The sequence below is a fragment of the Perna viridis genome, chromosome 12 (assembly GCF_037379345.1).
Source record: "Perna viridis isolate PV_CMFRI_1.1 ecotype Kerala chromosome 12, ASM3737934v1, whole genome shotgun sequence".
NCBI lineage: Eukaryota > Metazoa > Mollusca > Bivalvia > Mytilida > Mytilidae > Perna > Perna viridis.
Genome location: NC_142456.1, coordinates 9613195 through 9635737, shown reverse-complemented (window position 1 = coordinate 9635737; position 22543 = coordinate 9613195). Strand labels below are relative to the sequence as shown.

At 31.7% G+C, this 22543-nt stretch overlaps 1 protein-coding gene across 16 annotated transcripts in view; it reads right to left on the bottom strand.

Annotated features, from left to right (window-relative positions):
* Positions 1-716: 716 nt before the first annotated feature.
* Positions 717-22543, bottom strand: part of LOC148601119 (rap1 GTPase-activating protein 1-like) — a 145923-nt gene continuing 124096 nt past the window's right edge. For 13 of the 16 annotated variants that reach the window (XM_088556107.1, XM_088556106.1, XM_088556110.1 and 10 more), the window contains 17 exons: positions 21801-21885; positions 21320-21406; positions 11603-11659; positions 11060-11251; positions 10330-10512; positions 9711-9949; positions 9013-9142; positions 8568-8723; positions 7867-7938; positions 7539-7625; positions 6771-7001; positions 6099-6178; positions 5585-5695; positions 4962-5079; positions 3922-4009; positions 3337-3422; positions 717-2660 (listed from right to left, as the gene is read on the bottom strand). In XM_088556107.1, coding sequence (XP_088412233.1) covers positions 2517-2660; positions 3337-3422; positions 3922-4009; positions 4962-5079; positions 5585-5695; positions 6099-6178; positions 6771-7001; positions 7539-7625; positions 7867-7938; positions 8568-8723; positions 9013-9142; positions 9711-9949; positions 10330-10512; positions 11060-11251; positions 11603-11659; positions 21320-21406; positions 21801-21885 — 2146 coding nt within the window. In that variant the 3' untranslated portion in view covers positions 717-2516. The remainder of the gene's footprint in view (positions 2661-3336; positions 3423-3921; positions 4010-4961; positions 5080-5584; positions 5696-6098; positions 6179-6770; positions 7002-7538; positions 7626-7866; positions 7939-8567; positions 8724-9012; positions 9143-9710; positions 9950-10329; positions 10513-11059; positions 11252-11602; positions 11660-21319; positions 21407-21800; positions 21886-22543) is intronic. The other 3 variants (XM_088556108.1, XM_088556109.1, XM_088556111.1) reach the window with 3 other exon arrangements.

Sequence of the window (22543 nt, the reverse complement as noted above, 5' to 3'; positions counted from 1 at the left end):
AAATGTTCCAATAGTTATATATCTGTATAGAACCTTGATGTTTCCCTAGTTAGCTATATATCTGTATAGAACATTGATGTTCCACCAGTTAGTTATGTATCTATATAGAACCTTGATGTTCCACTAGTTATATATCTGTATAGAACATTGATGTTCACTTAGCTATATTCCTGCATAGAATATAGATGCTTAACTTGTCAGCTAAGTAAACACACAACTGTGATGTTCCCCTAGTTAGCTGTGTATCTGGATACAACTGTGATGTTCCCCTAATTAGCTGTATATCTGGATACAACTGTGATGTTCCCCTAATTAGCTGTATATCTGGATACAACTGTGATGTTCCCCTAGTAAGCTGTATGACAATACCCATGTTCTTAAAGAACAAAATTTATTATAAATTTCTTTGCAGGGCAAATTTTGGTACAATTGCAAAGGTCAATCCCTGAACACTTTCAGGAAAGTATAAACGTAACATTCAAGCTTGGTACAGCTCTTATATATGAAAAGGTGGACACAAGCATTTTTTTGGCAGTTGTCAGAAACCCAAGGAAGGGTGTGCAGAGCATATGCCCCATAATTTTTTCTTGCATGAAATCTTGATTTATCACAAAATCCACTTCTATTTTTTCACTCTATACTACTAACACCTACCCAACCTGAAATCCTAGATCCATCCCTGGTTGTTAAACAAAACCAAAAACATAAAACGTATATATGAGACTAGATTTTATTTTGTCAGAGGGAAACAAATATAATCTGATATATACAACAATTTAAATTAGTCCATCTATATACAATAAATATTGCACTGTAATAGGCAGTCATAGCACCTTCCAGTAAGGCAAAAAAAAAATAATATGTGTGTTTCTTATAACACCTTTAAAAAGGTAAGCATGCTTTCATTTTACTATATTTTGTACACTTAGTCTTTGAGAGAAAAATTCTGATTTGAACAGTACTTATTGAAAAATAGCAAAACAAATTGTAGAGTAATAGGAAACACACATATTTTTTTTAATTTGGCCTAAAAAACAATCTCTCACTAAGAGATTGATCAGTAATAAAGATGAAATTGTTTATGGGAACCACTAACAAATATTTCAACTTTTCCCAGTCAATACAATTCCAGTATTCATACTTTTAAAATGCTGGGTCCTGTTTATTTTATACAGAGGTCAGTAACTGTGACATAACTTTTCTTCCTGACCCCAGAATAATCTTCTTCTTGATTGCTGAGATGCTGATTTAAACATATTTTAGTGATATCAAATTAACATGTAATGAAGAGAACTTCTTTAACAATAAAAACTTCAAACAAAAGACTTTTCTTCTGTATTCTGATTCAATTCTCTGATTTTGTTGTTTTAAAAAGGGTTACACAAGAGAAGATGAATCTCCATACAAGTCTTGGTTTAAAATAAATCTTCACTCTTCATAGTAAAATTTAGATTTAGCTAAGCTCACATGCCATTGATCGAAATATTACTAAGTGGAGAAATAATTAAAACATTGTACAGAATGTTTATGTTTCTCTTTTAGTTTTTGAAGATCTAAAAATCAAATAACAAGAAAAAAAAAACAAAAAACAATTTTAAACATAATAAAGAATAATTCTGAAATAATCATCCACATGCACAACATGCCATATTGTATCAGAAATTAAAATCTCCAGTAGAAAAATTAACAAAATGTCTGCTCCTCTCCAGATACAGATTTCAAGCACATAAACAGCTCATGTTTCGATAGCAGTATATCTGACATTCAATGCTGGTATATTCAGATAAATTGTATTATAATGATACATTACATAATGCAAAGATAACAATTCCAGTATTCAATTCTTCTATTAAAATACTGTTATTTTTTCATGAGCAGAAAACTAAGCGTCATTGGACTTTGTCTTGTACTTCTTGCAATATCCAGAAAAGTGTTCATGACAATTATTGGGATAAAATATTAAATAACTTAGGCAGAAGTTGACCAATCACAGCCTGGCATCCCTTTTTCAAATATCTTGTTCTGTGCCAGCATTCCCATGTCACAAAGATAATAGTTTAAAAAAAACCAGAAAAAGCAGGGAGGATGCTGGTTGATAACGTTACAACCCCACGAACTGTGACTCATTCAAACACAATTATTTCTAAATGAACTGTTACCATTGGTCAGAAAGCTTACAGTAAAATATTATAAAATTGTTACATTTTGATTAACAGTAAAACATTGATTACAAAAATCTGTTTTAAGCTCAACTTTCCGTCTGAAAATTAACCAATTATCTAGCTATCATACATGTTGAGTAACAAACAGGTAATCCAACTATCCAATCAAAAGAAGGCAAAACATTACCCCATTTGACCAGATTGTCATCCAATCATTCAAAGATCACAGAAAACTTTCCTCTTCAACAAAAATATCCAATCAGAAAACATCTCTCTTTGAAAACTGACTAGTACATCCATTGGTTAGCAACAGTCAGCTGACAATAAACATAAACACTGAAAGCTTGACAACAATTACACTGTAGCTTCAGAACTTATTTCAATGTTCGGTGTCCGTGAAGTGTTTGAAAGTCTCCTATTTTCTAAATTTGATAGAGTTAATTGGGACATTAAACATCTTTCTCTCTCTTTAAACTCTTTTAACTCCTTCTGTAAAGTCTGAAAATAAAAATAGAAATGATTATTTAAATTGATACATTCTGCATTCAGTTATCTAAATTTAAATAATTAATGCAAAAAGCATCTTAAGCAATAGCTTGATTGAGTAATATTTTTCTCTCATTGTCAACATCCTCGACAGTCATTTATCAGAAAATTTCACACATGTATATGCTATATTTGAGCTAGTTACTTTATCAAATTATCACACACATATTAAATATTTAACCAAATGGATTATCCATGTCAGTGAAACAACACAAACAAACACTTCAAAGAACGACCTATTTCTAGATCAACACTGCTTTGCAAGCAGGGACAATTATAAGCAACAGTGTTGGTGTTCCTTAAAAGAACACTGGGTGCTAATAATAACATAATGTCTTATTGACATCAAATTTCTTGTACTTGGGTGAAAGAATCAATAGAACAGACATCTTGACTGTGATACTGAGTGCCATTAGTCAGGACTTTAGGGTATAACATGTATATAAAACACACAGATGAGTTATTATTATGAAAGGTACAATAAAGTATTATATATTTTTTTCCAGAAGATCAAACATACAAGTTATACAATATTCACTACATAAGGGGAGATAACTCTTACATCACCTGATCAGCTGCAGTGTCTTATTCAGGAGAGTCTTTTTTTCAAATGCTTTAAATTAATTACCTTATTCTGTTTCATAAGATCTGATTTCTCTGCTTTTAGTTTATGTATCTCATATCGTAGGATTTCATGATGCTGAGCACTATTAGCTAAAACAATGAAAGACCATATGTTGATCATTAGTAATCATACTATATCATATAATTAGATTAAGCAAGGCTTGTTTGTTTTTGAAGTTGAAATTAACAAGCTTGAGTTGATATTTTGCTATAATAAACTTTCGCTTAATATGAAACCTATAATATCCCATCCCTTAGAATACACTGTACACCTTATATTTCTATATAATTGGTATGGTAGCCACAGCTATGTAAAATATGATGTCCATGTAAAATAGCTTGGTTTTTAAATGATAGGTATAGTTTAAAAAGACAGATAATGTACTCAGCAATACACCGGCAGAATCGAGATCATGCAGTTTTTGTAGTGGATTATAGCCTTCACTTTTTCTAGTAGCCAGGACCATCAGTACACTAAGGGAATATGTCCCCTTCTTTGCCATGAAAAATGTCAAACAGAATTCTACATATTTTCCTATTAAATGGTACAGATATATTTCTAAAATTAATATATTCTAAAAAGACTTACCATCATATTCTGGATATAAACAATCATCAGATCTGATGTAGTTATTGTTAGGGGTCCCTACCGACGAAAGACTCTCCTGAAAAAGACACTGTAGCTGATCAGGTGATGTAAGAGTTATCTCCCCTTCCAAAACAAACATAATTGACTACTTGTAGCATCCAAACTGAGCATAAGTCATCACAAAAAAGAAAATCTACTGGTATCTGTGACTTGTACAAGGACAGAAATTTGAATCTACCTGTGATGTACCGAATAATGCTAAACCAAAAAATGCCTAGTTTCTCTGACCACTTTTAAAAAATTTTGATGCCAATGGCATTTTTTTTTTTTTGGAAAGGGGGGGGGAGTTATGTCATAAAAAAATAGTCAAAGTCTTTGTTTAATGTTTCATAATATTTCATCATATGTACTGCTAAAGCTAATAAATATTTATCATACAGTTCAGAAAACGTGCAAGTGGAAGCTAAGCTGGAAATGATACTGTATGACATCAAATTCTAGAGTAAACAATTTAGTATAATTATAGTGCCCTACTTTAATTGATGTCAAATAATTGCACATGCTGAACTTATATAAACCTTCACATAAAGTGCACAAACATTCCCAAAGAATTTTTTGAAACCATTTTCTGGACTTTAAACCAAAAAAATCTAGATTTTTTTTTGCCATGGGATAAAATCCCCTTCTGAGTGTTTAAGAGGATACGGTAGTATCTGATAAACTAAACAATTTTTTTGGGGTCTAACAGAAAATTTTCAGAAATCTGATTTTTGTGTCATTTCAAGGTTTCAAGCAAACTTCAAAACTTTTAATAGAATATCACATTACATAATTTCAAACTATCTTTATCTAAAGTATCTTAATATTAATTTTGAGTTTCCCAAACATCGCTTTAAAAAATATACATTTTGGACATTAAACCATATATAATAGCTACAATTCAAAAGATACAAAAAAAAGGTGTTTATTAGTTAAGTAAGAAGGATTTTCTGTTAGTAATACTGTGTTATTTTGGCAACATCATTACTATAAATACTCACCATTCCTGTATCAGAATCTTCATGGTTATGAATGACATGGGTAGGAGCATAATCATCGATACTGTTGAATGAACTCTCGGAATTGGATGGTGAGATCTGAACACTGTTATTACTTGCTCTGAAATAATAAAATTTAACCATGAAGTTGCTTGTGTTGTTGTGCTATGTATACCTCCACTCTTAAGTACAGGAATTTGATAGCAACTTATCAATATAAAGTCTCAGACCAAATTTGAAATCATTCCATCAAGTGGTATCCAAAATTTTTCTTATAAAAATTTTTAAGAAGTATAGTCAAGGTGATTCCATTATAGTATTACCATCAACTAACTGATTGGGGTATAATAGCTTATAACTGTGAAATCCAATTGATGTTTTTCACATTTGGTCATATTTGGTCTCTCCTAGTTCTATAATCTGTCCCCGTTTGTTTTAATAGACATTTATCTCTGAGCTGAGGCATACTCCTTCTACTGGTTTAGTTTAAGGGCAGACTGGTGACTTTGACCTTACCTCTGATATGAGGCTGTACTTCTAGGCTTGAAATCATGACCTAACCACTGAGCCAAAGCCGAACAACTCTCACTAGAATGAGGACTTAATTAGGGACTTTACTGACTTACCTCTGAGCTGAGGCTGTACTACTTGGACTAGATTGTGGACTGGATGGAGCACTACATGTTTTATATGATGATTGATTACTCTGACTGTCTGAAAGAGTATTTCTTTGAGCCCTGTAAAACAAAATTTATAAAATGCAATAGACAATTATAAAATAAGAAATACTTCAAATTTAACAGCTGTGCTTAATAATATGTATGTAATTGTATATCATCTCTTTTAATGTTTACTGTGAACATATTAGTTTTGTTTCTGCTAATTTATGCAGATTCTGTCAATTGCCTCAATAACAAATTATTCATTCTCCAGTACCCAAGCTAAAATGCAGGGGGGGGGGGAAGACTAAACCTTAACCATCAAAGCTTTTGGTATTTGAGATATCATATATCCCTCAACTCCCAAAACAAAAACAAAAAAACAGTGGATTTAAAAACTATTATAATTTAGATGTCCCATGCAGATGTCAACTTATTCTTTTTTAATATTTTACAACAGCATATGCTTTAAGCAACTTACAATGCCTTTTCTTTTTTCTTCTCAGAAGTTGAGCTGGTCTGACGATTATACTTCTTGCGTGAGGAGGGAGATCTCTTAGGCTGAAGGAAAAAAGGTGGCATGACATTTAAACAAAACTGAATATTTCTACAGCATCTAGAAACTTGATATCCATGTATTTCTAGACAGAATAAGATGTTTAAAATATAAAAACAACCAAACAAACAAACAAAAACAAAAAAAAAACAACAAAATAAACAAAACAAAAACAAAAACAACAAAAAATAAATAAATAGTAAAAAAAAAAAAAAAAACAGTATCAAAGGGAGGTAATCCATGACGTAAATGCTGTTTCTGGTGTACAAATAATTGTGTTTTATAACCAGATAATCAAACAATGATGCAAACAAATTAGGAAAAGTATCAAATCATTGAAAAAAAACAAAAACAAAACTGATAACTTTTATTTAATTAGTAGTAATTTCAATAATGTTCCTTATTTTTACCATAAAACAAATACTTAAAATTTTCATTTTTCTTTATCTACCCATGATTTATTACAGCTCCTTTTTCTCATCAAGCATATCAAAAACCCATGGAAAAAAAATGGAAACTCCTTAAGTTTTTTTTCTAGGTTTGATTAAGTTCAAAACACTCAAAAAACACATTAAAAAATACTAGTAGTGAACTCACACTAGAAGGTTTTTCTTCTTCACCAACAGGCAACAAAGCTGAACCATTCGACTTCCTGTTCATCCCTGTCTCACTCTGGTTCCGTCCCATACTCAATACCCGTTTAAATGAACCAATGAGCTTGCTGCTTTCCTGTTTAAACCCAGGAACCATCGAAAGACCGAACAGCTCTATGTTCTTCTTATGGAGCTCTGTGTGGAGACAGTCTAATAAGGCTCCTCGAGTCCTCTCCTTAAAAACAAGAATTAATGAAAAAACTTCAAGACAGTTGAGAAGTAAATATTTACTACTGAGTGATTCATCTCTTGTTGAAAGAACTTGATGTCTGAATAGCATTAATTCAAGTAGAAAGATTGGGCACTGCCTAGATAAGCTTGCATTTCAAGATTAATGAACATTTGATGAAGCAATTCCACCAGATACAGTCAGTCTGTTGCATATTAAGGAGGTAGACTGAGGATACGGAACACAACTCTTACAAATCACTGGAAAATATGGACTCAGCACTTTACATCAATGTCATGTAAGCATCAAAGTAACTTGGACTGATTTTATACTGTTTCAAATGAAAGCTTGATAGGCTGTGGTGAAATTAAATATGATACAAACATATTGCTGATTTCAAGAGTTATCCCCCTTACACTAGGTCTACCTCTTGAAGTATTTGTACATTGTTGGGAAATGTTTCCTTTACATTTTTTTAACAGGAACTATCGAATCCCTTCTGTTTTTTGAGTCAATATTTATAAACATCTTTGTGTAACATACCTCCAATTTAGCAAACTGTTCACTTTTGTAACTTGCTTTCTCAGCATTTATAATTTTGGTTAATAAAAATTCTCTAAACTCTGGTCCCTGTAAATTAAATTATAAGACATTAAATTAAGACTAATGAATATCACTAAAAACAAATAACATCAGTTAAGAAAACTTCATTGTTTTCATTTCGAAATTACAATAAAATGGTTGGATTTATTTGTATGTAAATTAAGTAGAAAGTCAATGGTGAACATGTTTTTTTCCTCTAGCTATGTAAAAACTTTGAATCTGTGACCTTGACTTGTGACTTCTATGGCAAGATGACATTAAAACACACCTTTTCATAAACACCGGAGTTTGACAGAGTTGGTCCAAACTTAGGTACATCACTACGAGCTGCCACAGACACCTAAAAATAATATCACAGAATATAAAGGGAAGAAAGCAAACAACTTCATTTTCAATAATTTTTGGCATATCTTTTCACCACAAGTATTAACCATAAAGATTTGTTTGTAAGACTTCTGGAAATTCAAATGTTATTCTTCCTATGTCAAAGTTCCAGTCTACAAGATGGGAATATCACACTTCCTTCCCTTTCTTCAGCAGATTTTCTTCTTGTATCTCAAAATACAATTCAGACACATATGAGACCCGAATTGAACTAAAGGTATTTAAAAATCCATTTAATACCCTTGTACTGTCACATTTGATAAGCAAACTCAGGGTTGAATGTTTTTGTGATAACAATTTGTGAAAACCTAATCAGCCTGGTGATGAAGTTTCACCCCAGATATTATGCTAAAATAAGTTAAGTCTCCCCCATCCCAACTTACAATGGCATGGAGGAAAACTCTCTCTTAGTTGTCTTTCGAGCTCAAAAGGTATGTATTTTCTGAGACAAAAAGGCATTTAAATAAATGTGATTTGCTTTTGGTGACCTCCTTTAGAGTTAAGTTTTTTTCTGTGATCATAGGTTATTTACAGTACATTCAAATTGGTACAGTCCAATGCTGTCTGACAATCAACCTGACTTACCTTATATTTGGTATGGTCAGTATTTGGATCAATGGGTTGTACCACTATGAAGGAATGCAGAAAGTGTGAGGCAATCATATTTGGCACAAATGGAGTATTTTCTTCTTGGAAAACTACAACAACAATATCGTTCCCTATGTGTCGCTTTCTTTGCAACTGAAAAATACATAACTACTATTATATCAATATCTCAATATTGTTTCATACATTCGTAACTGCAATTTTTGTACATATGAGAACTGAAAACTGAAACTATTTCATTCTTGCTTTATTGATAAAGTACCCTAAAAAGAAATGGGGGGAGGGCCTGAGAAGCAAGGTATTTAAACCTTTTTAAGGCCTTAATATTTCCGATCTTTAAAGGCATTGTTAGGACCCGAGTTTGTTACATTTGCAACAAGCCACAAACAGATAAAAGGAACAGGTTTCTAGTCCAGTTACTTACCTGTTGGGGGTCTCCCTCGGTGTAGGGTAACAGTGTAGATACATGGAACATCATTCCTTTGTTTCTAAATGTAGTATACACCGATTCCTCTCCTGTTTGTCCCTGACATGTATCTAGACCGCCACGGAATCTGGAAAATAGCAACATAATACATTAGGATCTTCTGATACCATTTTCCTTTTAACACCAAATATAAGACATAATTATTATTGCTAGCAGGGGCATACTCGCCAATAGCCCCTAAAACTTGGTGTGGGGGACTAAAATTTCTACTGTTATTGTAAAGAACTGTACATATTGGTTACCTACATTTAGCCTGTAGGCTACCACGCCAAAATTTTAGGTTAAAGCTCTTGTTGAGATATCAACTTACATTGATTGTGTCATGGTAATTTTACAAACACTAATTTGTATGTCAGTCCAAGGGCTACCAATATGATGACACAAATAGTTTTTAGTGTGTATTGAGTAATATTTTAAAGGAACAAACCAGAAAAGATTAGTACACTGTACAAAATTGTAGTACAGTACCTAGATCCAACCAGCCATTGTGCACTGCTGATGATAGAAAGTCTAATATTTTTAATACTGAACATTGCAAACTTGTGAAAATTTCACCATAGCCATATAGCTCACATTAATTAAAAAGTAATTTATTGCAGAATTCCATGTCTTTTTTCTAAATATAAGAATCTTACCCTTTAAAATCTTTTAATTTGACCCGATCTCCAATTACTTGTAGAAATTCCTCCATAGCAGGACTGTGATCTTTGTTGTTGAACAGCTGTTCTTCCTTAGTTTGATGGAACTTTTGGTAAATAATACCAACTTTATAATTATTTGTTATATTGTGTTCATCATAGCTCACAATAAGCTGCGATCCCTTTGTTGATAAGACTGGATGAAAACGCTCTGTGGCAATTTCTTCATATAAAATCTGAAAAAATAGCACGATAGAATATTCTAAGTCAGAGTTATCTCTCTTTACACAGTATAGACTTAAAATGGTTTTACAAATTTTCATAAAAATAATAAAAAAAAATGTGCCAATGGAATATGCCAGATTTTTTAACAGTTCCAGTACACACATTTGTTTTAAATATTATTTTTTACTGTTAAGCCAATTTATTAATGCTATATTACTTTTCTCTAATAAATAGCCACATGTTTTCCTAATAGTGACATAATAATAGGTTAAAAAGGCATGTAATCATGGCTGTTTACTTTTTATGTTCTTCCTGAAATGGCAATAAATTCTTAATATGAAATAAAAAAAATATTGGTGTAAAGAATATCAAGGAGTTATCTGCCCCTAACCTTGGCTACTTTGACAGGGTTTGGTACATTATCGACCTCCTCCATTGTTACAAGTCTTTGTTCTGTGCACCTTTTAGTCCGTAACATAACACGTTGCTGTTGTACATCTTCTGTACTCTCGTCTTTCACCGACATAACAATAGGTCCAATGTTTTCGTCGTTGGCATAAAAATCAAAATGTTCCTGAATAAATAGTGGAGAATTATGCGAGTGGTACAATGGTATAAAATAGTTTTTGTAATGAATGGTACACAAATACATACATGTTATGATTACCCTTGTTCTATAAGGCAGCGACTGAAAAGTCTTTCAATGAAATCTTATTCAAAGTGTTATCTGAAATGCAAAAATGGCATTCATTTCTTTTCCAAGTGTCAGTAATTCGAGGTATAATATATATGAAATGCATTGCAATTTTATCATCAAAGGGATATAACTCACTTTTTTCCTAATTCTCTATTGTAACTTTGAACACACTTTTCTACATCCTCTGACACTTCTAAGACAAACTAACCACCAATTCATCTTCATACCTACACTGTCAAATTCATGTTTTTTTCTGGGCATGATTCGTAATTAACAATTTTCCAGATTCCAGCACTTAATGGTTTATTTTTTCAGTATATGTGATTTTTGTTTTTTAACTTCACCACAAGATGAAGGAGAAAGCTTCCTATGTTTTTGCTTTGAAGAAACAATGTCTTATTATTTAACATTTTGAGATACAAACCTTGCCAAGAAAGTAGTCCCTATAGCAGTGGGCCACTTCATTTTGTTCGATTTCCACTGCAGAAAGACTCTGGTTAGAGTTTGTGGACCGTCGATCTTCACCCATTGGTCCCTCTTGGTCCTGACCTTCTATCCAGTACCCGCCATTTTCTGGCAGCACAATCATAGGATAAGGACCAGGCTTCCGTAAAACCTGAAATACCAACAATTATCAATATAACTCAAATAGGTTCCATAAGGAAGAAACCATTTATGGTTTGGGAGGGGGAGGTTATTTTACAAAATGCTGTTTAGTCAAAAACAAAGGCAGGATGAAATAACAATGAAACAAAACAACTCAGGTTTTTTTATTCTAAGCAATCCCCAACAAGGAAATCTAATGCAAGTCTATGCACAACAAGTTGGCAAATTAAAGAAAGTCACTGCATTAAGAAAACAAGAAATATCATTCTTAAAAGACAAAGACAGATTTTTTTTCAAACATGCAACATTTCAAGAGTATGTCAGTCCTTTCATTGACTAAGTAAGTTATTCAAGAAATTACCTCTTCAAGAGTTTCAAAAGACTTTCTCTGTTCCGTGGGTGTAACACAAGGTGCTGTCTGTAAGTAAAAGATATTAACGAGACTTAGACAGATAGTTAAAGATCAATCTACAGTGGAAAGTGAAAGATCAATGAAAAGTATTTAGATTGTCCATAAAAGAGTAAATTCAAGATCAAACATCAATACAAAGTTCAAGATTAGTTATTCAGAAACAGCTCAAGATTTCTAACCAATGACAGACAAATATCATCAACCTGTAAAAGTTCAATATCATTCATTAGCTCAAAGTTTAGAAACATTCACTTGTTGAAAAATTCAAGATCATTCACAAGTGGAAAATTAAATGATTAAATTGCTTGACCAGGAAACTTTGTAATTGTATCTTGGAAATATACAAAAATAAATCTGGATAAAAAATAAATTATGGCATAAACAATAACATGTTAAAAAATACAACAACATTTATATTTTGCACCCAGCACTTGATTTCATCAAGGCCTCTAACACAACAGAGTAATAAAATAATTAGTCTTCTCCAATCATGCTCCATCTTGACTACCTTAAAAAGCTCAAATGATATAAAATCAATATAGTTTGAACCAAAAATAGAACACCACCAGCATCATTTGCTCTGGCATAAAATCGTAAATGACTTGTCATGGATGAAAACAACCTCCTTTCAGGAGATTTCTAAAAGACAAAGGACAAAACCTTCTGGAAGTGACATTTGTCAACTTTTCTACACCACTGGACTTGATGATAGATTTAGTGGCAGCACAAACAGAGAAATAATTGATTTACTACATCAGTACAAGGGAGATAATACACGACCATGGGGGCAATCAAATATTTTTTTATCTCTTATTCTAGATAAAAATAGAACAATTCATATGTAGGAAAATGAAACAAGTAGAACTATCATACATATACACATTATACTACCATGTTTTAGACAGTTAGTAATTTACCTTTTATATTATTTAGAAATACCCCAAAAAAATCACAACATTCAGTCATTTGTTTTTGCTGTGACAAACAATTGCAAAAAAAATAAGACTTTTTTTTTTGCTAAATAATATTATTTCTGCTGTCCCTTTCTGTGTTTTTCAAGTCAATCTAATTTTGCTTTTAATCTAACACAATTTGAGACTGTTTTATTTATTGAGATAATTTATATCCTGTAAGTGTAATAATTTTCGCTATTTTCATGTTCAACAAAAAATATTACCAACAAAGTTATGTAATATTATTCACTTTTAAAACCATGAAAATTTTTATTCTTGAAATTGTTCATATGACAGAATCTACAAAAAAAATTAGCAAGTGTAAAAATAATTATGTTTACAGTATATATCAGCTTTACGTGTGTATTGCAGATCACACCACACGGAGAAAACTGTAACAAAAATTAACTTACTCCCTATTTAACATGTTTCCATTATGAAGGGAAAGAAAAGTTACAGGCAAAAATAATTCCTGTAAACCTATTAAATATATCATGGTTGTTATATTAGCGAGTTCCGTCAAGTGAAAATATTTGCAGCTATCAATTTTTCTGGTACTATTTTTTGTCAATTTCTTTCGATCATGAAAATAATGATAGTTAGTATACAGTAAGAACATTTACAGCAAGTTAAAGAATACTGTAAAATCAATTTTCGCTGTGTACTAATTTTCGATATTTTCATGGAAGGCAGATAAGCACGAAAAATAGTACCCTCAAAATTGATTTTTTTACACTATAGAACACTTATCATTTTTTTGAAACCACTTAAATTTAACCCTGCAAAAATGCTCACTTGACAGAATCGACGAAAATTAGCAATCACGAGAATTAATACGTTTCCAGTGGTCTATACAGACTAAAATTATTCCCGAGCTGTTTGGATACATTAAGTCCTGCCAGAGACAAAGTAATAATATTTCTATTGTAATTTAGAATAAAATAGCACCAAATTTCTCCCAGGAAAACAGTCAGAAATTTATCAATAATCATAAAAATAGATAAAAGCTTTGGAATTGATGTAGCGGTCTATTTGGTTGTATCTGAGAAGACATAAAAAAAAAAGACCATCTTGTATATGGCCATGGCATACTATTACCATTGAAATCAGTTGTATCTTATTGTTTGAGTATAATTATGGAAAAAAATGTCTTATTGGTGTCTACAGAATATTAATGCAGTATAAGGACATTCTGAACTGATAGTTTTCAGTAATCATTCAAAATGAAGCTTTCCTTTCAGCTGGAAATTGTCAATGTCCAACGTCTGTCTGATCCCATTGTTTGGGATTAATTACATCACAAAATCATATCATCAAGTCTACAGAAGATCATTTCTCCCAGACCATACATTATTTATCTGCTTTGTAGGTATTCACTTACAAGGATCTGTCAATATAGGACATCCTTATTGAGTTGTCATAAACTTCAACTATATATTTTGCTACCATAGTAAGATGGCTTAGTATGACCTCGAGCTTGTACTGTCAACCATTAGATGCCATAATTGGATGTGACAAAAAAATCAAAACTCTTAAAATAGTATTTTAAATCTCAAAAGAGTACACACTTATGATTTCGTTCAAAGAAGACTCCTTCTTTGTTTATTTTGTTTGTACATTTTCTCGCTGACTCAATTAACAGACCATTTATTCTTATGCAGATTATATTCTTATGTACCGGTATTAACATGTACAAGCAAATTCAAAGAATTTTTTTTACTATAAGTTCTTTAATCTTGAAGGGGCATACAAAAGATGTCTGTGTTCATTTCAGCAATTGAATCAAAGTGGCAGTTTGACAATCAAGTTCATATGGTGAGTAACAATCCCACAAAATTTAAACAAAATCCAATCTGGGGTCTTGGAAGAACTCTGAGTTGCCTATAATGGTATGCGTAGAAGGTATAATCAAGCAGCATCAATTCTCAATTCTACATTTTGTAAAAATGTTATCAGAATGATGTGGCATAACCTCAAAAATTATTTGGTCTACAGAACTAAAACAGTATATAGTTAATATAAATAACATTTCAATCTGAAGTATCTACAAATACATGCAAGCATATGGCACCAACACATAATTTTCTCATGACCCAAGAGGGATAACTTCTACATCACAACAATGGATCAAAGAGAGGATACTCACTAACTACTTCATGCATGCACAACAAAGGGAGTTTATTACAAGAAGGGCAGACAACTACAACAAGAAGCAGACCTGAAGAGTAACTGGCAGAGCACAACGCTGATCTTCAAGTCGACGACTTTGATATTTTAGTAAAAGTTCATAGAAATCAGCACCCTAAAAAGCAGAGTTAGTTTATAACAGTAATCCAACAATACCTATAGAAGTAAGGGGTGGACAGTTGAACAAACCAATAAATTAGAGTTGGTTCCCTTATACTGTTAATGTACAATGTATTAATTTTTGCGATTAATTGCTTTTCTGGGGGGATTGGGGGGAATCTGCAAAATGCACATATTCTCTAATAATCAAATTTCATGGTTTATAAAAAAGGATTAGTGTATTATATTTTGCATGTACTGTTAACAGTGAAAACAGCCAAAATTATTAAGTAGCACTCCAGCTAAGGATCATGCAAAATGAGATTCATGGGTAAAAAGCCTACATATTTTTTTTTTATATGTCATAGTAAACAGAAATTAACTTGTGGATTTTCATATAGCTGGTGCTCTTAGGTGATAAAAATTATATAGAATGCACTGTAGATTTCAAAATGAAGGGAGATAACTCTGTAAATGATGCTCAAATACAATAGAATCTACTGGATTTTCAATGGTGATTACCTCCTAAGAGCAGGCAGATTTGAATGAATAATTATACATTTCATAGTATAGACCCATAAAACAACTTAATTACAAAAATAAAAATATGTAGCCTTTTTGGGAGTGTATCACATTTTTCAGATTTTGCATGATTCTTACATAGACAGCTACTTAATAGTGAACAAATCAGAACATCTTTGCAACAGTGAAGGTAATGATAAGTAATTCTATATTTCCCAAATAAAAGGACGTGTTATTCAGACCATATAAATGATCAATAAACATATCAAATAGTTGGCAGAGCTTTAGATTTACCTTCAAAATTTTCTTAGTAATATCTAATGTTCAATAGACATACAAAAAATATTGCAGTATATCAAAAAACTAAATTCTGGGTTTTATAGGTATGGAAATCAAAGCCACTTCTAAAGTAGGCCTTATCAAAAAGTTTTCTCCAACATAGTAACTTGATAAACAAGATTATGAAATAGCTTATATTCCTTCTAAAAAAAACAAGGAAACACTTATTTGCGCAGCTAAACATTGAAAGTTAGTTACTAGAAACAGTGCAGTATTGTACAACCTCACAATATGTTTACACTACAAAAATATATGATAGAAAATGCAGAGCTTATGAAGTGATTATTAAGTCCATTGTGTACATGTCAGTGTAAAAATCTGGCAAAGGTGATACTTGTTCATTTAAAACAGTAACAGAACTGTATACTGCTGAATCACATGCAACATGCCTTGAAAATTCATCATACTCTTGCCACAAATATTACTGCTGAGATATAGTATCATAAAGCAGGTATTTTTTGCATTGTGCTAATTTATGTGTATTTTTAATAGTACTTCGTCTGCAAAATATCAACTCAGTTTAAGTACTTGATGCACTACATGGGGAAGTTAAATCTTCTGCATACTTCAATGTCTCATAATGGTCAAATTTTACACCAGCTATATGGTATGATAAAAATGAGAGACATATTTGTTGACTGGTTACTACATACTTCAATGTCTCAAAATGGTCAATGAGAAACATATTTGTCAACTGCTCTCTGTAAACTAAGGTTATATTTTATTTTGTCATTTTTTACTCAAAAGCTGTTTTAATCGTTGCGATCTTATTTTCATTTCTTTTCTTTTAAAAGGCATGAAATGTGAGTTTAAAGCATGCAAATACAGCATTAATTTAGCAATGATAAAAACCTCACAATAATTCTAAAGTTACAATGTATAGATAATAAATACTCTTGCAGTAGTAACTTTTGTTTTGATTCAAGATTTGTACTTAAATGTATATAGGGACTGTATCTTGCAGCATTTAATGCATTTCAGCATTTTCGCCTAATGCTTAGATGGACCAGTAACAACATGTGACTTTACTACTTCAGTGTATTTGTTCCAGAACAAGTACATTATTTTTTAATGATATCCTAAATTTGGAATATATATAGTTTCTGAAGGCATCATTTATTCTTAAATTCTATTTTTAGTCCATCTACCCAGAAGCTCGATGACATAAAGTTCATAGTTTATCAGATTTTTGCCTCTCCTACAAAATGATTTTCCCATCATCTGTTTATTTCATTCATCCTATGTTTCAGAAACTTCTAATTTTAGGTAATACAACTTATATTGCTGTTCCTCAGGCTATAAATATTAAAATCTTGAATGATCAGATAAAAGTTGGGGGAGGAATTATTAAAGAGATATACCAGATTAAATTCACATTTACAATAACGCATCAATGAATCATTAATGTTAAAACTACAACTCATATATTTAAGGTTAAACAATTAGGTTTTTACCGGAGACATTTTAGTTAACTTCCTCAAAGTTTTGATAAGTAAGAAAAATTAAACTCACCATGGCAAAAAGGTGTACAGTAATATCCAAAAGTTCAAATAGAAAATAAAAACTCAGAGATGCTATGCTAATAAATTTGAATATTAGAATCTAAGTAAGCTGATATCAAGGACGTTATCAGTCATGTGGTAATATTTCCTTGTTTTCTGTTTGAAAAGCAAATCTTTACAAATTTCTTCCTGACACACTTTTATTAAAAAAAAAAACTATTTCCCTAATTACCATGGAATTTTTTGGTACCATTCATTTCCAGAGTCAGGCAGAGACAAACTAAAATCTAGATCAATGCTTAAATGCAAATATTTAAAAAAAAAATCAAACACAGCATGATTTTTATTTATGCATGTATGTTTAAAAAATTATTTTCTAAATGTATAAAGAAAAAAAATTGGCTCCAATATTTCCTTGCTCAGTAACTGTATAAGGAAACACAAATCAATTTGATTGAACAATAAAGCATGTTCTTGATTTATCTATGTAGGACACATGTCATCACCTAACTTAAATTTGCCTGATTCTAACATGGAACTGTATCATATTATATAATACAGGGTGAAATATTTACACAAAATGTTATTATCTGATTTTAAATGAAGGAAGAAAAAAATTGACACAAATAATCCTTTTTTATGAAAGATAAAAGTGAACTGTCAAACTTAATCATGCTAGATCGGTCAATCTGACTTTCAATAAAAAAATCCTCCCAAATGTAACTTGTAGGAAGAGGTATACAAAAGGCCTATTGATTGTACATTAAAATTTAAATGCTGTGAACAAGACTTTTCGTCATAAAAAAGATTATTTTTGTCATCTTAGAGATTTTGATGATCGACAACATTCACTGAAGAAGGTAATCTATCAAGTATTTCATTGATATACAGGATTATTATCATTACAACAAAGCTATTCATACTGAATGATTCACAGCTAGTAACCTCATGTAGGGCCAACAATTCAAATCGGAAGTTTTCAAATGTAGTAAATATCTCAATCATGCACGGGCTTATGTTAAGACTTGATTCTGCATTAAGTACACTCATACAGCACTTAAAATACTGTCAGCAAAGCTTACTTGGTGATTAACCCCCCTCCCACCCCCCACCCCCCAAAAAAAACCAAAAAAACAAAACAAAACAAAAAACAAAGGAAACACCAAAATGCATTGAGGTAGTAAAACAAAATAATAGGTGAACAATGGCATCATATGTAAGAAAATGTGGACTTTCGTCTATTAAATTAAGGAGTGGTCTCCCCTTGTTCAACCTAAGATTAAGTGCATTCTTGCATCAGAAAACCCAAAAGTCATAAAAGATGGTAAACAAAGTAAGAGGTACACAATGATATTATGTGATAAGTTCCTGAACATAGATCTATATACTATATTATAGTTTCATCATCAAGTGGTAATATCTTATGAGTAAGTGGAAGTGTCATCAAATTTCATTTAGCAGCCTCAGAGGAGTTCTGAACAAAAACAGGGGACAGACACAAAGATATATCTCCTACTTGCAGGGGGTATAAAAATCACTATTTTTGCTGTTTGATATTCCGAAATTTATACTGTAAGTTGTAAATAACTATTTTATGATGCATCAATCCATATCAAGATTAGAATTTATGTCTGCTCCTTAGTGGATAACATGTACATGTACAAACTAACAACTAAAACTTACATCATTCCTAAAAAAAAACAAAAAATACCCAAAAGATATTTTCAACATTTACTCGTATAAACAAATAAAAGTTATGTCAATCCAAATAAAGATTATACTCAAAAGATATCTTCATCATTTATATGTACAAAGAGATGAATAAAAGTTACATCATTCCCCAAAAAAGATGAAAAGTAATCCTGAATGTAGATCAATATATTATATTATTATCAACCATCCACCATCAACTTGGTAATCGGACATACCACTCTAGAAATGAAATTATCTTCTGGATTGTTTATTTCCTTAATAACATTTTTTCTCACAATTAATTTCTTACCAATAAAATGTGTTTCCACAACACTTGTATGAACAATAGGAAATTGTGAATTGTGTGAAATGGAAATTGTGAACTAAAATACACTATCAAGATCAACCAGGTTCTCAATGTCAGATCCAGGCTGGTAGGGGAGGGGGATGTTTCGCAGCACTAGAATCCCCACTTTTGGAATAATTTTCACAGTTTTCCTTTTTAACCATGGTTAGATATAAATTAATTATGTTTGATCATTTTTAAAAGTAATGTGAACGCCAGAATTGGGGGCGAACCTGGGTAAAAATGTTTGTGCAGTTACTGTAAGGTGAATCCCGGTTAGTTATCTTGCATGCTTAAGTGGTATAAAAGTGAAGACATTGCCAAGAAAATGTTTCAGTTTAAATAGCATCATTTAAATCTCTAATCTGCAAACTGCTTCATTTTATTATGAGGGAGTTCATTTTAAATCAATTGTTGGCTCAACATAGGAATTTTGTAAACATTTTACACTCTTCGATACATACAACATGTATCTATGATCATGCATGATTAGCTGATATTGTATTTATAGCCACCAGGTAAGTTTTTAAGTTTTAAATCCTAAACTGGACAGCTGGTCAAGTGTTAGCAAGTGTTAATGGGATTAATTAACCTTCAGTTTGCCTTGAGGGAAAATTCCAAAATTTCTGGATCAGCACTGGAGGTTAATATTGAGATTTCAAAAAATAATCATGATAACACAGCAGACCAATGATGGGAATCAAAATACATATACATGTAGTTCATGATTTTTCACACACCCCTCCTTTGCTGAAGATCTGACATGATAAATATATTGAAATGTAGTAAAGAAAAATTGTGATTGCACAGTAGACAAGTTGGTCATGATTTCCTATAGAAGATGAGACAACAGACAATTTTTTTTTTCTTCTAAACTATTCCTTCGAACAAAATGAATACATTACAACAGGATATAAGCCTTGACTCAATCCAACTTAGTTCATTTTCTTAACTCTCCTATGAAATCCAAAATGTTTACAATTGCAAAATTTTGCATTAATGTAACATGACGTGTGAATAAAAAACTTACCAGATTTTTTGATAATCTAAACATTTCATCATTTTATTTACAAGTACATGTAAATATCATGATGAGACGTGGACAAGTCATGTCCGTTATGGTGAATAGTTTTAGTCATCAACACTTCACCATGGTTACCCTAGGATGGTTATCAGTTTTGGGGTAGGCACCAGTACACTTCTTTCAAAATTTCTCTTGTCAGAATACAATAAGGTCACAAGATTCTCATTATGTGCAAAAATACAATTTCATATTTTATAGCTTAAAAGAAAGAAAAGAAAAAGTCATAAGGAAGTTGAAAACAGCAACGATTAAGTTATTCCTTGCAGCATGTCTAAACATATGTATTCTTGGTACATGTAATTTTTTCCATGCATGTAAAAAATTACAAAATGGCCCTTGGCAAATATCTGGCACATTTTTCTAACTTCCTGCCAATCAGAAATTCACAGGAAGGGAAAAAACTTAAAATAATACATTTAACCGTAAATTACATGTAGGATGTTTTCTTAGGATTGAGGGCATGAACATGTATTTTGACAGCTTGATGTGAAAAATATGTCACCTTTGTAGCTAAAAATATCATAACAAGCTCATAAACTTGACAATTTATCGTTATTCAATAATTTGATGTATTTATATTCAATTCAATGCCATATGAAACCCCACATTTTCATGATATATGAGATCTAAATCAGTCTGTCTACAAAAAAAATATTGCAGGTGACATTTCAGTCAATCAGTATTGTTATTACCTATTTATACCAGAAATTTCAGCAGTGAAAGAAATTGTAAAATATTTGTCCCCCTTCCCCCAACATAAAAAAAAATAAATTGAAATATAATTTTTCAAATATATTTGTTAGTAAGAATTCCACATTAACACACTGCACCAAATACATTTGATAAGCATGGTAGATGTATCTGTCAGAATACTAAGCATTTAGTAAAGGAGCAAGGGAGATAACTATCAATATATATATATATAAGGGGAATAAATCCTACCTTCAGTAAATTTGACATGTCACATCTTTGGTCATCAATCCGACCTCTTTCATTCAGTTGTATAAGCATTTCAAATAGTGCTTGTGTCTACAACATAATTTTATAAGAATTAACACAATACTATGTTTTATTTCGATTTTGATTTTTTCAGTGTGGGGGGTGGGGGGGGGAGAGTTAAAAAATATGTACATTAAACTTCAACACAATGTTGATACATATAGTACACTCTGTGCATGTGACAAACTGTTTTTATTTCATAACATAAACTGTCATCCTTTGAATAACTCTGTTCCTTGTATATAGGTTCAATATTGCTATATCTATCTGAAAATTTAAACCTGTCTAATCCAATGACTGAACAAATAGGTAACTTTAAATTATTTTGTATATGTGTAATTAAAACATCTCCTTTGCTTTACAAATTCAATAATCCATACAGGTTTGGTTTAGATAGGCTTTACTGTATATACAATGACTTAACCTTATCATCTGTTTCTGGACTGAGGGATGTCTTAGGAACTGGGACGTGGGTCTCACAGTACAGCTGCCCGTCCATGTTTTGTTTTCTGGAAAAAGAAAAAAAAAAGGATTTCAAAACAATGGCAATATTCAATTATGATTTGAAAAATTTTAATCCTGCAATTAAAATCAACCAAATACCTTAATACTACTTTGTACTACCTTCAACCTGCAAAATAGGATGGCTACTTGCTCATTTTTTTACTGTACTCTATTCATAGAAATGGCTTAAATCTTACAAAATTTTCATTAGTCACCTGCTACTTTCTCTTTTTTTCCCTGCTACTTAAAATACTACTGAGACCCCTGTAGTATGGATGTAGTATGACAGTTATACACTGACATCCCTGTAGTATGGATTTAGTGTGACAGTTATACACTGACATCCCTGCAGTGTGGACATAGTGTGACAGTTATACACTGACATCCCTGTAGTGTGGATATAATGTGACAGTTATACACTGACATCCCTGCAGTATGGATATAGTGTGACAGATATACACTGACATCCCTGCAGTGTGGATATAATGTGACAGATATACACTGACATCCCTGCAGAATGGATATAATGTGACAGATATACACTGACATCCCTGCAGTGTGGATATAATGTGACAGTTATACACTGACATCCCTGTAGTGTGGATATAATGTGACAGATATACACTGACATCCCTGCAGTATGGATATAATGTGACAGATATA